Source organism: Pelodiscus sinensis, chromosome 4, assembly GCF_049634645.1.
Source record: "Pelodiscus sinensis isolate JC-2024 chromosome 4, ASM4963464v1, whole genome shotgun sequence".
NCBI lineage: Eukaryota > Metazoa > Chordata > Testudines > Trionychidae > Pelodiscus > Pelodiscus sinensis.
Genome location: NC_134714.1, coordinates 112,074,879 through 112,091,252, shown reverse-complemented (window position 1 = coordinate 112,091,252; position 16,374 = coordinate 112,074,879). Strand labels below are relative to the sequence as shown.

Here is a 16,374-nt window from a genome sequence, read left to right as displayed (position 1 = left end):
AGAACTATTTGTTGTTGTTTTTAAAGTTTTTTTTTTCAGTTACAGGCTAATACAGCTACCCCTCTGAAACTTTTAGACAAACAAGTTATCTGGCTCAATACAGGGGCAATTGGATGAAATTCTGTGGCCTGTGTTATGCATGAGGTCAGAAAAGATGATCTAATGGTCCCTTCTGACCTTGAAATCTATGAAACTCTGAGCAGGGAAACTATACTACTTTATTTTGTTTCTTCTTTAAATGTGTAACATTTTTACACTCAAACTGACATTTTCACTTTGTTTTTGTAGGCTGTCAGAGTGCTAAAAAGCAGTCGAACCCTAACAATCTCTGTTGTAGCAGGAGCTGTAAGTAATGAACCCATCAAAGTAGAAGCCATGTGAAAAATTAAATAGACACTGTTGTCGATAATAAATAATACAATAGTCTTGGTTTCAACATAACTTCGTGTTCCCCTGTTGAATCTCTGATCCAAAGCCAATTAAAATCAACAGGAACCTTCCCATACACTTCAATAGTCTTTGGCTCCAAGTCTCTAAAAGAGCCTGATAATAAAAATCAAATGCATTTTTGCAAGCAGAGAGTACAGCTAAAACACTAAATCAAATTAATAGCAAGAGAATGGGTCAGATGTTGCACTCGTACCAGTGTAAATCTACTGAAGTCAGTAACATCAGGTGCTCTCTCACTCTGGTGTAGATCACAAGTAAATTTGCTGAAGGCAGTGGTAAAAAACTAGTGCATGTGACCTCCATGGCAGCCTGCTGACAGGGGGGCAGTGGCGATTCAAAGAAGCCTAGGGCTCCTGGCTGCCGGCACTGCTATTGCAGCAGAGGTGGCAGCTGGTGCCCCAGGCCCTTTAAATCATTAAGTGCCAGAGCGCCATGCCACGCTGCATTCTGGGTGATGTGGAGGACGGCTGCTACTGGCCCCACCCCTTATGCCTGAGGAACTGCCCCTTCCAGGAGAGTGGTGCTAGCTAGCTCTCCCCCCTCGCCTTCATGGGCCACATGTTCTAGACTACTGAGGATGCTTTGTGCTGTTTTATTGCCTTTTAAGCCAGCTTCATTGATCCATTGAGAAGTCTCAGTTTCGGAAATCCTCTGCTAGTGCAGAACTACAATAATGACTCCTATGTTACTTCTCATTGTAGGAGAAAGAGGATGCAACCAGTATCCCTCTCTTCCTGGTCATCCCTGGGGTGGAGCAGCCCTTAGTGGCTGCATAGCCAATGTAAAACAGATCAAGCCACAGGCTTTTCTTCTTTATGCTGAGGACCAGGCCAGGAGCTTGACAGCCCCAAGGTCAGGGTACTGAAAGCCACCTTTGCACTCCTTGCTCCAGAGCTGTGCTGAGGTCTGCTGGGATACAGACAGGACTTAAGCCAGTTCATATCTAATCCTCGGTATGGTCTCTGCATTTGCTTTGCACTGCTACATTTGGCCAAGCTAGCATAGCTTGGAATAGTTTTTTAACTATTTGTTTGAGAATTGTGCAAAGTATTCGCTAGCAGCAAACAGTGGGACTCTGCGCCTGTTCCCATGTACTTACCAATGGCAAAAACATTGATGTAAGTGAGTACAAGATTGAGTCATGAGTCAAACTGCCTCCCACTCAAGAAAGGTACATTTTCGTAAATGAATTATCATGCTGAAACAAGAAAGATAATTGGATAGGAGCCAACATATTTTTCCCCCCTTTCCCCTTAGAAATAGATGAAGTATTTAGGAGTCTCTAACTCCCAGGCCAGTTATTTCCTTCTGTAAATATATTGCATTGGAAATAAATTCAGTCCTTTGTTTCATAGTGTGCCACTTCTAATGTTTGTACAAGAGTATTGCATTCCTTTAGGGCTTGATCCAAAGTCTACTGATATTGGAATATTTCCATTGACTTGGATAGGATTGGAGTTATTGTTCTACTGTTTAAACTAGTTGGTTCTCAAACATTTTCTGTCACGCTCCCCTTACCAGTAATAGAATCCATCGGTGCCCCCTCAGGAGCCACAGCCAAGAACTGTGGCCAGGGGCCGAGCCGCAACTGGGGAGTTGTGGTGAGGACGCAGAGCAGGACGCAGAACCAAGGTCAGGACTGGGAGCCAGGGGCTGCAGAGGAGCTGGGCCAGAGCATGGCTGGATACTCCCTCCCTAACCCCATGGGGGCTGGCCCAGGCCCCTCCATGGCTCCCTGAATGTTCCTCCTTGCCCCGCTAGGGGGGGCCTGCCCCACAGTGTGAGGACCTCTGGTTTAAACCCTTTTAGAGTAAACTTTAGGGCCCCATACAATACAATACTGATGTAACCTGCAGATCAAATGCAGGATATCACCCTTAATATTTACTTGTAACCAGTTCTTGCACAGCTAAAATAAATAAGGAAAACAACATCTAGTACAGTATCTAAGGGCTAATGTTCATAGCATAAACATTCAATGCAATAAATCATATTCTTTGGCTGTTTACATGCCTTTGATAACAACAGAAACCAGTTATTGCTGATATTCTTCATTCCCAAGAGCATTATTACCTTTGCACAGTTATACAAAACAACATTCAACAAATCAGAGTACCAAACTAAAATGTTTTTTTGCCATTTCAGGACTTGAAAAGTTTGTTCTGTTTTTTTCTCAGTCTCTCCATTGACATAATTTTGAAGAACAGCACTTAGGTGAATGATTGTTTGAGGGAGGACTAAAAGAGGATAGTTATGAGGGCAAAGCCAAAAAATGGTTCATATGGAAATGAACTGATGTGTCCAAAGACATCAAAGGGCAGCTGTGCATGGTCAGTGCCCAACTGAACAAACAAATATGCATGAGGAAATGCAGGTTTTTGCAAATATAGATGGCACATAGTGTTAACATTTGGCCCATTGCATAATCAAATTTTACTCTCACTGGTCATAAAATCACAAAAAACCTTGGAAATTAGAGATGGGACGGGAGGAACTATTAGATTAGTCACCTCAATCCCCTACCAGCATAAGCATGTACACAATTAAAATGCAGTCCACTTTGGAGTGTATCATACTTCCTGGAGCATAGTAGGGTGAAATCCATCTGTTGTATAACTACTCTCTGAACATATTTCCGATATTTAGCCTTTAGTATTTGGCCATGCACAGTGGGGAATAGGCTTTATGCTCTGCTTCATGCAAAATGATTTTGCATAAAATATTCTCATGAAAGCTAAAAAGCTATTTTAGATGTACACTTCTAAACTCTCTGATGTTTTAAGCACTGGAAATATTTATGAATAACCAGAAAGTACATGTCATTTGTAGGAGAACCAGATACTCTCTATGGGTATGTCTACTCTACCCCTCTAGTTCAAACTAAGGGGGGGTAATGTAGTCATGCGGAGTTGCAAATGAAGCTCGGGATTTGAATTTCCCGGGCTTCATTTGCATAAAGTCGGCCGGTGCCATTTTTAAATGCCGGCTAGTTCGGACCCCATGCCACGCGGCTACACGCGGCACGGATTAGCTAGTTCGGATTAGGCTTCCTAATCCGAACTAGCTGTACACCTCGTTCCACGAGGCATAGGGTCCGAACTAGCCGGCATTTAAAAATAGCGCCGGACGGCTTTATGCAAATGGAGCCCAGGAAATTCAAATCCCGGGCTTCATTTGCAACTCCGTATGACTACATTACCCCCCCTAGTTCGAACTAGGGGGGTAGTGTAGACATACCCTATATAATTAACTTAGGCCAGGTCTACACTATGCCAGACATTTGACTCAAGATACGTAAATCCAGCTACGAGAACTGCATAGCTAGAGTCAACATACCCTAAACTGAATTTCTGGGGTGGCCTCACTATGGGAGGTCGATGAGAGAAATGGGGTGTGTGTATATTTATGCATTATAGGTACAGTCTTTTAGAATTAAAATACTAAAGGTTTCATTCACCATGGAGACCCAAATGCACAATAGATTTATTGTTGTTTAGTTGTATTGTGATACTGTCTAGGGCCCCTGTGCCCTTTTATCCTAGGCACAGAACAAACAAATACAAAAAATGGTCTCTGCCCCCAAAAGCTTACAGAGCAAGTATAAGATGAGACAGTAGGTTGATACAATGGACAGCAAGAGGCATCACATTGTAGCAATGACAAGAAACAGATCCTTATGAACAGCAGTGTTCACAGCATACTTCTCCTGTGTCATCTCTAGTTATGAATTAAATGCTATAATCAATTACATGTGTCTGGCTAGCTTTCCGTGCTTGGTTTCCATTTAATTTTTCTACGTATAGAAGGAAGCAATTAATCCTCATTTGAAAGATCAGGCCATCAAACATTTATGGATAGTAGCCTCATCTGAAGACATGGGGATTTATACAAATAACTCACTTTTATCCTACTAAATATAATCATCCAGTGGCCTTGTAAACTTCATTTAAATAAGCATTCCTGTCTGGATTCTCAACAGCCGGGTCTGGGGCGTAAGGAGCTAGTTACATCTAGTACTGGAGGTGCTATGGACCTATTCTAACTTTTATGCCATTGGCATTAGGTTCTTTATGTAGTGGATCTTTGCTCTGCTACACCTTACCTCTGCCCCTGGCATGCCATGTGTCATGACACACACCCTGTTATAGGGGTGAGGGGAAGCTGTCGCAGGAGCTATGGTAAATTCTCTACTGGCTGTTTGTTCTCCAGACCCCATTTACTTTGAGCCTGAGTGAAATGGAGACTCCAGCTCTCGTAATTAATATGTATTTTTCATTGAAGCAATCCCAGACTTTGACTATTCAAGAGCGCACAGATTCAAGGCAACTGCACCTGTATTTCCCTCTGTGGTCCACCAAAGGTACTCACTTTAGGCTCCCCACTCTTAGCCATCACCTCTCCTGGGCAGAGATCCATGTCTCACTCTTTTCTGATCAGGATTTTTAAGGCTGCACAGCTCTCTGGTTTACAATGAACTATCTCCCTCAAACCTGTATGTGTGCTAAAACCGTACCAGAGGTCAGCCATCAGATATGTGGTCAAAAATAGGTCAGGTTCTTCCAACCATTCTGCAAAGACTAGAAGGTCCCCAGGATAGCAGGCCCTGTGTCTGGGATCAGAAAGAAGGCGCTGAGTCAGTTTAAACTCAAGTTACTTGCCCAAAAGTCTTTTCTTTGCCTGTTGGTCTCTGAAGAACCTAGTTTGAACGAGCCTATGCAATTCTGCCCAGAGCTGGTTTCTCTCAAGGCAGGGTTACAATCTGGCTGATTTATCTTAACCGCAGCTACTGTTTCTAGTTCCTGGAAGATCTGTCCCCTGGAGTAGAGCACAATCCTGTTTAACCAGCCATTTAAAGCAATTAAACAAAACATTTAAAACAATTAGCCTAACAGACACAGTTTGGGGTTGCAATGTTTGTCATATCTCCCCCCAGATAGGTTGCACGCACTCCTCATAATACAGGGCTGGGCAAAATACAGCCCGGGGGGACGGATCTGGCCTGCCAAGCCTCTGGATCAGGCCCATGGACCACCCTGCCGGGTTTAAAGTGCTTTGTGTGATCTCCCAGCCCCAGTCCATTCCTCAGCTCCTATTGGTTGGAAACAGTGAACCAATTGGAGCTGAGAGATTGGCTGAGGGATGGGAGCAACGCAAGCCTTTCCCCTCTCCTGGAGCTGAGAGCCACGTGGAGGGAGCAGCCTGAAGTTTCAAGTAGTCTGGGCTGCAGCAGGAAGAGAGTCCAGCCTGCCTTGGGGGTACTGCAAGGCTGCTGGCTGGGAGACACTTAGGTAAGCACCTGCAGGGGTGGACTGATACTGGGAATTTTCTGGTGGGCCGTCATGTCCGCATGCCGTTGCCCCTCACTCTGAGTGGCTCCGCGTCCACTCTGTATGCGGCATGCAGAGTCCGACCCGCCACCTGCGCTGCATGCTGGACATGACGCAGGGGGCAGGGCTTGAGGGGCACGCAGGGGTGATGTCATGGGGAGGGCCATTCTCAACCCATTTCCCGGTCCTATTTTGATTGCCAGTATGCTCCTGAGCGCCTGCCAGTCAAAGCCTGCTTCTGGCACCCCTGCCCCTCCTGCCCCCCAACTCTCTTCCCTAGGTCACCATCGAAACCCTCTGCACCCCCCTGCCCCAGGTCACAACCCCCTCCCAGACCCTGTACCTCCCTCCAACACCTCTCCCCCAGGCCAGAATCCTCTCCTACACCCAAACACCCTCTCAGACCCCACACCATCTCCTGCATCCCAGTCCCTTACCCCATACGCCCTTCTGCACCCAACCTCCATCTTAGACCCCACATCTCCTCCACAAAAAAGTGCAGCCCTTGACCACTTCCCAAAATCTTGGAGTGGCCCCCCCCCACCAAAAATTATTGCCCACCCCTGTCATAATACATAATCTTAATGCAATTAGAATTTTTCATTGACTTTGCAGGAGTTACTATAGGATGATAGGAGTTACTATAGGGAACTTTTCCTGGGTGTCTGGCTGGTGAGTCTTGCCCACATGCTCAGGGTTCAGCTGATCGCCATATTTGGGGTCGGGAAGAAATTTTCCTCCAGGGTAGATTGGCTGAGGCCCTGGAGGTTTTTCGCCTTCCTCTGTAGCGTGGGGCACGGATCATTGCTGGAGGATTCTCCGCATCTTGGGGGTCTTTAAACCATCATTTGAAGGCTTCAATATCTGAGATATAGGTGAGAGGATTATTCCAGGAGTGGGTGGGTGAGATTTTGTAGCCTGCATTGTGCAGGGGGTCAGACTAGATGATCATAACGGTCCCTTCTGACCTTAGACTCATAAGTTGTGTCTAGACTGGCCAGTTTTTCTGGAAAATCAGCCGCTTTTCTGGAAAAACTTGCCAGCTGTCTACACTGGCCACTTGAATTTCCGCAAAAGCACTGACTTCATACTGTCTGAAATCAGTGCTTTTTGCGGAAATACTATGCTGCTCCCATTCGGGCAAAAGTCCCTTTTGCGCAAAACTTTTGCGCAAAAGGGCCAGTGTAGACAGCTCCGATTTTTTTTTTCGCAAAAAGGCCCGATCGTGAAAATGGCAATCGGGGCTTTTTTGCGCAAAAAGTGCTTTTGCGGAAAAGCATTCATGCCAATCTAGACACTCTGTTCTGAAAATGCTTTTAACGGAAAACTTTTCCGTTAAAAGCATTTCTGGAAAATCATGCCAGTATAGACGTAGCCTATAGATTTTATGAGATTTCCACATCAGTCACAAAGGGCCCCCATCAGACAGCTCCATTATGTTATCCCCGTTGCTGTTAGATGAAAATAGTCAATATGTTTTAATTGAACCATAAATTTGAAAAAGAACAAAAGAAACAGACAAGATGATGTGACTAGCCTGGTTTCCTACTCCTGTTCTTACTCATACTGGGGCCGTGTCCAGACTCAGGGGTTTTTTCGGGAAAAGTAGCCTTTTCCCGAAAAAACTTCCCCTGCGTCCAGACTCAAGCCGCGTTCTTTCGAAATTATTTCGAAAGAACGCGGCTTTTCTTTCGATGGCAGTAAACCTCGTTTCACGAGGAAGAACGCCTTCCTTCGAAAGTTCCTCTTTCGAAAGAAGGCGTTCTTCAATGTAAAGAGGCCATCTTCGAAAGAGAGCATCCAGACTCGCTGGGTGCTCTCTTTCGAAAAAGCGGATTTCTCTTTCAAAAGATCTGCTTGCTGTCTAGACGCGATCTTTTGAAAGAGGCTCTTTCGAAAGATGCTTTCGAAAGAGCCTCTTTCGAAAGAAGCCTGCAGTCTAGACATAGCCTGGGATAGTGATGTTTGCACATCCACTTGGGCATAACTCCTCTGATGCTGCCCTCACACTATTTGGGTAGGCAGTAATAGAAAGCAGGTGTAAGAATGGATGTGTTTCACTACTCTGCATGCATAATCCTATTATAAAGAAAAATAAGTGGTATTTTAAAAAGTGTAGGGGGCTTTCTCTTGGATGATGCAGAGGAAGACTGACTAGGCTATGAGGGTGCCTAGCACTATGTCGGAAGTGCTCAGCACATCACAGATTGGGACCCACATCCCTTACAGACCAGACACCTGGGATCATTGCTATCTGGAAACAGTGTTACAGGAGGTGTTAGTTGGTAGATGTGAGGGGAGGAAGCAATGAAATGTACATTTCTGGTAGCAGCTTTGGAGGTGGGTGGGTTGTGTTTTTAGGGGAAATAAATTAATTGGATTTCTCGTGACAAATGTGTTTTTATGCTGTGATTGCAGGGGAGAGAGCTGTTCATGACTGAGGCAGAAAAGCAGCGAGAGGCAAGTCTTCACGAGCAGGAGCGCCAGGAGTTAATGCACCAGAAGCGGCTTGCATTAGAGACTAACAAAATCCTCAAAGAACAGCAAGAGAAAGAGAGACTGTAAGTGCTTTGGCTGGAGGGAGGTTTGCTCAACTTTGCTTTGGATTGGAATGGGCATTAATGACTATGAAATAATTGTGAGGACACTCTTGATTAACGCAAACTCTTTAGTTGCTGAAAGGGTGGTCCTCCAATCCCCTTTTCTATTGGGGCTGTAACTACAGAGCTAAGATTTTTCTGGACTCATTGCCTCAAGGAAAGTGTCAGCGGCACACAGACATGGATAAGCATCAGGTAACAAATGGGGATTATTGGTATTTTGCAGATATCAAACCTGAATCCAAATATTCCATCCATTATGGAGGGAGGGAACCAGCAGCTTCAGAAGATAATGGGTATGAAGACTCCCTGGCGCCTATCCCTGCCTGACAATGGAAAACTACAAGGGGAGGGAGTAGGAAAAGATTATCTGACTAGCAAGAGAAGGAGGGTGCACGGGCATGGTAGGGTCAGCAAAGGTCTGAGGAAGAAGCCACACTGTAAAGTCAGCAGACCCAGCCATCTGCAGCGGAATCAAATCTGGGATCTCTGGAGCTTAGTGCATGAGCCTCTACTGCACAAGCAAAAAGCCGGCTGGCTCTTAGCTAAGCCTGCAGAGCAAACTAATTATTCTCTCCGTAAGTGGTCTCAGTGCCACTAGATGGGAAGTACATCACACCCAGAAGGTGTGTGTGTCACAGCAGCAAGTGAGACTGCTTTGGGGTACCACAGTAGGGTGAAATGGGATAGCTGGGTCATATTAAAGTGCTCACAACCACACAGAGCAAGCTGGCTGAGTACTGGAAGCCCAAGCTTTTTGTAAAGGATCTAAGTCATACAAAGAAACTCTCAGAACAACTGTCTCTGCAGACATGCTATTGTAGGCAAACTGGTTGTTTTCAAACACTCCCATTTAGCTTTACCGAGGTCTTGAAAGTATCTGGGCACAAAATTCAGCCCATGTAAAATTCAGTTCAGTGACATCAGGGACAATTTCTGCCCATAAAATGTTTCTCAGTAAAACACATTGTGGCAAGGTCAGCCTCCCTCCTGAAACCCTGACCCCGGTTCTGTCCACTATCCCACGCTTTAAGGGCTGCAGCAGGGTCCTTGCCTGCAGAGTTTTTATCCCTGGGCCTTCCTGGCCCTCAGCATAAAGGATTGTGTATTGGACTGAAGCCCTGGGCTAGTCACAGCTGACCGGGAAGCCCTCTTCTAGCCCTGTGGGGGTAGGGAGCCCTCCAACATTCCCTACTCCACACCTCACCTCCCCCTGTAGCCTTTAGCAGGCCGGTGGTTCCTCCGCTCTGAGTCTTCTTATCACTGGGTCCTTTACTCCTCTCCATGCTCCTTCTCACTCTCTCTCCCCCTCACTGTCCTAGGGAAGACTTTTTAAAGAGGCCCTATGGCAGCCTGATTCAGCTCTCCTGGCTCTTAATTAATTTGCAGCTGCCCTGTCTCAGCTGCCCTTTTTCCCTTTTAACAGGCCTTTTGACCTTCCTGGTCACAACATATATTGCTGTCATCAGCATGTATGGTTTTGGAGAAACTCTTTGTGCGACATCCTCAGCATACTTGCAGGAGAAAAGGAGTGAACACGAGAGGTTTTTCTCTCACTTTTCTGCAGCTGCAGTACATCTCACATGATCATCAGTGCACTCTGGCAGTAAAAAATCTTTGTGTTTCTCCCCCACTTCTCCAGGGAGCTAGCCAGTGAAAAGGGCATGGAGAGGAAACTGGGCCAAGACACTCCCTCATTGATCCAGAGTTGAATTAACATACCAATGGGAGCAGCTAGATCCATCCTCCTGAATAGTTTTGATTGCTTATCCCTATGCATGAGAAGCAGCCTCAAGAAAGCATGCACTTTCATAGAATACTGTTTCTGGTGTTCCTCGAGGGAAATCCACATCTATTGAAGCAGCCCGTTATTTCAAAATAGATTTCAAAATAATGGGTGGCTTATTCCGACATCCTGGTAACCCCCTTCCATGAGGCTTAAGGGCAATTCTAGAATAGCGAGTTATTTTGATATTTGGCACTGTGAAGACAGCACTAAAATACGAAATAAACTGTTTCAAAATAGCATCAAAATAAGCTATGCAATTTGTGCTACAATAGCTTATTTCAATCTAAGGGTGCTGTGTAGATGCAACCAAAGAGTCCAGGTTTGATCTGTTCTTATTTTAAATAAAACAACAGATGGTCTGAACTGGACAGGAGAACCATATGAACGCAATACTGATCATGTGATTTACTGACATAGCAGTTCACAGTTGCTGAAAGGAGAAACACAAATGCAACAGTGATACTCCAATTGCTTCATTCTGTTGTTCTTCTCCAGCACATCTCCTCTTTGTGTATCCCTGTCCTCCTCTACTTTGTTCCTGAAATGTGAAATATCATATCCTGCTAACTCCTGTTATTTTAGAGTAGGTCTACACTGCAATAAAAAACCCCACAGCACTGAGTCTCAGAGCCTGGGTTAGCTGACTTGGATTTGCCAGGCTTGGGAGGCGGGACTAAAAACAGCAAGGTAGACATTCAGGCTCAGGCTCAAGACCTCTCCTGTGAAAAGAGAGGGTCTCTGAGCCCAAACATCTACATTGCAGTTTTATAGCCTGAGCCTTGCAAGTCAGTCAGCTGATACAAATTAGCTACAGCTGTGTCATAGGGCTTCTGTTGCAGTGTAGACATACCCTTCGGCTGTGTCTAGACTGGCCAGTTTTTCCGGAAAATCAGCCGCTTTTCCGGAAAAACTTGCCAACTGTCTACACTGGCCGCTTGAATTTCCGGAAAAGCACTGACGTTCTCATGTAAGATCGTCAGTGCTTTTCCGGAAATACTATGCTGCTCCCATTCGGGCAAAAGTCTTTTTCTGAAAGACTTTTGCGCAAAAGGGCCAGTGTAGACAGCACAGTACTGTTTTCCGCAAAAAAGCCCTGATCGCAAAAATGGTGATAGGGGCTTTTTTGTGGAAAAGCGCATCTAGATTGGCCACGGACGCTTTTCCGCAAAAAGTGCTTTTGCGGAACAGTGTCCTGCCAATCTAGACGCTCTTTTCCAAAAATGCTTTTAATGGAAAATTTTTCCGTTAAAAGCATTTTCGGAAAATCATGCCCGTGTAGACGTAGCCTTCGAGTCTTCTGTCTTTTTCCACTTAGGCCCAGGAGAGTGGGAAGAACATGTGTACTCCTGGACTACCTTCTTTCCTTTCATTTGCTCTTCCCAATGAAATAAAAGTACAGGTTACATTCTTTCCTTCCTTCCTTGTTTGTCTTTTTTTGCAAAAACTTGTACTTTCTAATTTTTCACCTGCTCTGTTCAAATTCTTCTAATTTGGACACTGTTTCTAATGTGCTCTCAACAGCACAGGCTGTAAATTAAGCATAGCAAAGTTAATAAAAATAGTGGGATTTCAAGACACAATAAATCTGCACTTGGCATGTGACCAGAGTCTCACTGCACGCTGAGAAATTTAATTTAAGATATGCAGCTCCAGCTATGAGAATTGAGTAGCTGGAGCCCATGTTCTTTAAACTGAATTTATAGGGTGCAGAAACTCCCGTCAGCTATAGTACAGGGGTTGCTGCGGGTGCCCTCAGCATTCAATTTAACAGGCCCTTACTAGGGATTTCAGTGGTTAACCAGTAAGCATCACCGGTGGTTACCTGGCAGCCTGGCTGGGCCCAATGCACTGCGCTGTAGGTGAGGAATACTGTTGGCGAAGTCGCACCAGCCCAGCAGGAGCAGCCCCTGGCCGGGCCCTCCCCACCCCTGTTTAAGCAGTTAACCGTTAAACATAACATTGAACTGGTTAACTGATTACATGGGATTTTACATGCCTGCTCCTTACTAGACCTGCTAAATCAAACCCTGGAAGATTGATCTCCGGAGTATCAATCTCCGCATAAGTATAGACAAGGTCTTAGAAGGGCGTGGAGTCCTAGGGTCTATGCCGCCTGTTGATCTCTTTCCATACCTTGTGTCATCCGTCACCTTTTTCCTATTGACTAGAGACAGATGAGTCCTCTCCACTTCCAGTTGTGCATGTTTACCTAGGAAACTTCAAGAGTGCAGAGTGGCTGGGGGGGTCCCACTGCAGAGGCTGCTCCAGTCCCCCCTGGTTAACCACTCAAACAATTAAAATTATATCATTTAACTGATTAACTTTTGTAATGGGTATTTGGGGGAGGGATAGCTCAGTGGTTTGAGCATTAGCCTGTTAAACCCAGGTTTATGAGTTCAATCCTTGTGGAGGCCATTTAAAGATTTGGGGCAAAAATTTGTTGGGGATGGTACTTGGTCCTGCTGTGAAGGCAGGGGACTGGACTTGATAACCTTTCTAGGTCTGCAATCTCCATTAATTTTATTTTAATTTTACATTCATTATATGGATGTTATATTTTCATGTATTTCCTTGAAAATCTCTTCTCATCTTTCTCTCACTTTAATTTTGTGGCAAAGTATATAGTCTGTGAGCGTGTCCTTTTCTTTAGCAAAGTGGCTATGTGAATTCAATCTGTACCTACACTTCAGAGCCATCACTTGGGCCTCGTGGGCCATTCAGTTTCCCTGGATTTCAGTTAGCTGGGCAGAAACTATTCCTCCACACTTGAAGTGGGACATCAGTGAGCCCCGTTACCACAATAACATCGCCCAGTGCCTAGTTGTCACTCTGCTGGGCGGTCAGACTCCATCCCATCACAGAGAGGATGGTTGGACCATTACAGAATGCACTAAGAAGTTATCTTCAAGGGTCAACATGGCTTCTGAATTTAGAGAAATGATATGATGTGTTGCCCTATGGAGACCATAGGAAATCATTGAGCAGTTGTGATTAGGGCTAGGAATCTTGAAGACTCCTTTTTTAACCTTTGGAAATTCATGTTTCAGATTCTCCCAGTGCATATTGGTTCTATCTCTCATATATATTTTATTTTACACTAGTATCTGCATGACAACTTTTTTTTCTCTAAATTCAATTTGCTTTATATTATAGAAGGAAACTGGAGATTTCTCAAAAGGCTGCAGAAGAAGAAGAAAGATACCGTAAAGAAATTGAACAGTACGTAATCATTTTCCTCCTGTGCTGTATATGTTGTATAACAACACATGTGAAGAGAAGTTAAATTCCAGAGCTTTTCAAAAAAAATTGGCCAAGTTTCTCCCCAGCAGAAAATGGGCAGTTTTATCAAAATGGAATTTTTCACAGGAAATGCCTGTTTTCAATGAAAAAATTAGGATTCAATGAAAATTGATTTTTTTCAAGATTTGAGTGACTGAAAACAAAAAAATTGAACAGTCAGGTGAAAAAGTTCAGTTAAAACTTTGTATTTTTGCCCAAGCATCTAAAATATTTCAATTTTCCACAAACCAGACCTTTATAGAAAAAATGTTGATGAAAAGGAAACAATTTTTCATTTTCAAGGAAAAGATGGGCAAAGTTAAAAAAGATCAACCTTTCTTTATTTGCTCTAATAGATACCTTTTATACCAGAATGAAATTTACCTTCAGGACTATAAAGGTGCATCTACACTGCAGGGCTTAAATCAAAATAAGTTACACAAATTGAGCTACGTCAATTTTGAAATAGCTTATTTTGAAATAGGGAGCGTCTACACAGAATTTATTTCAAAAATAGAGCACTCGTCCTCTGACTTCCCTTATTCCTCATACAATGAGGAAGTAAGAAGTCCTCCAGCTTGACAGTATTTTGACACTATTTTGAAATAGCTACCTGCTGTGTGGACACGGACTAAGTTTTTTGAGAGTAGCGCTAGTTACAGTAAAACTCCGATAGTCCGGCATCCAACTGTTCGGCACTCCCGATACTCCGGCATCAAAATGCCAAGCGCCCCTGACCAGCTGTTTAAAAAGCCTGCCGCTCAGCACACATGCTGGCTGTAACCAGATGGAGCATAAGGTTGGGGGTGGGGGAGTGGGATCGTGTTACAATATGGAGAAGAGCGTTTTGCTTCAGCGAAGGGGAAAGGGGAGGGGAGGAGAGGGGGAGGAGGATCAGGTTACAGCACGGAGGAGACGGGAAGAGGAAAGGGGAGGGGAGAGGGAGGGAGATTGTGTCCTGGCCAGCTGTTAAACCGTGCAGCTGTACCGGACCTCCTGATTCTCCGGCAAATCTGATAATCCGGCACACCTAGGTCCAAAAGGTGCTGGATTATCGGAAGTCTACTGTAGTTTGAAATAGGGTTGCAATGTAGACATATCCTGAGGGTGCTGTTTTAAGCAGCTAATAATAATTACAAATATAGTTGATAAAAAATGTTCCTTCTGGCTGGCTGACATATCTTGGAAATCTCTGACAATTCTGCAACATCCTTGTGATTTCTCAAAATTGTTGATGACAGTTTCCTAGAAGTGTTGCATCCAACACCGGATAATTCTCTATTAGAGCTCACCTTAGTAGATAAAGAGGAAATGATCACAGCACTAAAAGTTAGTGGTTGGCAAGTTACAGGTTGTGCCTTCCTGATCTGGCATCCTCAGGATCTTACCAGTCCTGAACAAGGGAATTTGCTGGACCAGGGGAGGTCACCTGGTGAAACGAGGTGTACCGGTAGTTCGGAATAGGCACCCTAGTCCGAACTACCTAGTTCGAGCCCCGTGTAGCCGCGCTACACGGGGTTCGAAGCAGCGGGGATTTAAAAATGGCGGCTCCCCGCTTATGCTAATGAAGCCCGGGAAATTCAAATCCCGGGCTTCATTAGCAAGTGCGGTATGCATACATTACCCTCCTAGTTCGAACTAGGAGGGTAGTGTAGACATACCCAGAGCTATTTGTGGCACTCCATAAAGTGGAGTGCCGGAGAGGAGTTGCTGAGCACAGGGCCAGCTTTCTCCTGTCAGTGCTCCAGCTTAGGAGCACCCATAAGGATGCTGGACCATAGATGTTGTCGGATAAAGGAACTCTTGGCTATAGAGGTCCAACTTTTACCTGTGATCATGACTGGCTTGTATTAGTTGTATGCAAACAATAGAGTCCAAAGCAGTAATATTATGTAATGGATTCTTTTATCAGAGCCTGTTTTACAAAGCTGAAAATAGCTATGAGCCACAGCAGCTGGGAGAAAAAACTTAATTACAGAAATGTAAATGATCATTAGAACTGTGTTAAAACATTTTATTACATGCTCAAAAACCCACAACTGAGAGAGAAGGTTACATGGGTTAGAAAAACAGCCTGAATAGTTGAAAGCAACAATAAAAATTAAAAGGTACTCTATAACACATGGGTGGAGGAGAAAGAGGAAGCTGAATACAATAAGTCAGAAGCTAGAAATAGTGGGAAATTGGTAAGGGAATCAAAAGAACTCAAAGAAAAATCCATGGCTAGCAGAGTTAAGGACAACAAGAATGAAATGAACTCTAGCAATGATGTTGATCTATTAGATGTAAATGGCAGAATTGTCAATAATAATGCAAAAAGGCAGAAGTTTCTGTAAATATTTCTGTTTTGTATATTAAAAAAGTAGGTTAATGATGTATTCATGTCTGAGGAGCAGGTAGTAGAGTACAAAATAGTCTCCATTTTAAAGTGACTAAGAAGGATGCTAGACATCAGCTACTAAAGTACTTCTGGATAACTTGTATCCAAGACTTTTAAAAGTGCTGGCCAAGAGACACTTTGGAGTGGGCTTATGACTTTTAGTAAATCTTGAAGCAGTGAGGAAGTTCTAGAGGTCTCAAAGATATCTATTGGGGTGTCAGTATATATAAATAGTTGAATGGGGTGATCTGAGAAACTATTGTCTTATCAAGTTGACTTCCATCCAGTGCAAAACAATAGAGTGGCTGAAACAGAATTTGATTCATACAAAGTTAAAGGATGGTATATAACTAACGCCAACACTGATTTGATTTGTAAAAAAGACCTTGTTTTTGAGGAGATTAAAAATTTGGTTGGCAAAGATGACAGCGTTAATGGAATATATTTAGACCTTTGTAAGGCATTTGACTGAATACCAGATGATATTTTGATTAAGAAACTAGATTGATATAAAATCAACATGGCATATATTGGATGAATTAAATACTG

General features: G+C 44.0%; 1 protein-coding gene across 5 annotated transcripts in view; it reads left to right on the top strand.

The window, feature by feature from the left end:
* Positions 1 to 16,374, top strand: part of USH1C (USH1 protein network component harmonin) — a 96,963-nt gene that overhangs the window by 37,042 nt on the left and 43,547 nt on the right. For all 5 annotated transcript variants that reach the window (XM_075928082.1, XM_006134598.4, XM_075928086.1 and 2 more), the window contains exons 11-13: positions 289 to 345; positions 8,196 to 8,338; positions 13,320 to 13,385. In XM_075928082.1, coding sequence (XP_075784197.1) covers positions 289 to 345; positions 8,196 to 8,338; positions 13,320 to 13,385 — 266 coding nt within the window. The remainder of the gene's footprint in view (positions 1 to 288; positions 346 to 8,195; positions 8,339 to 13,319; positions 13,386 to 16,374) is intronic.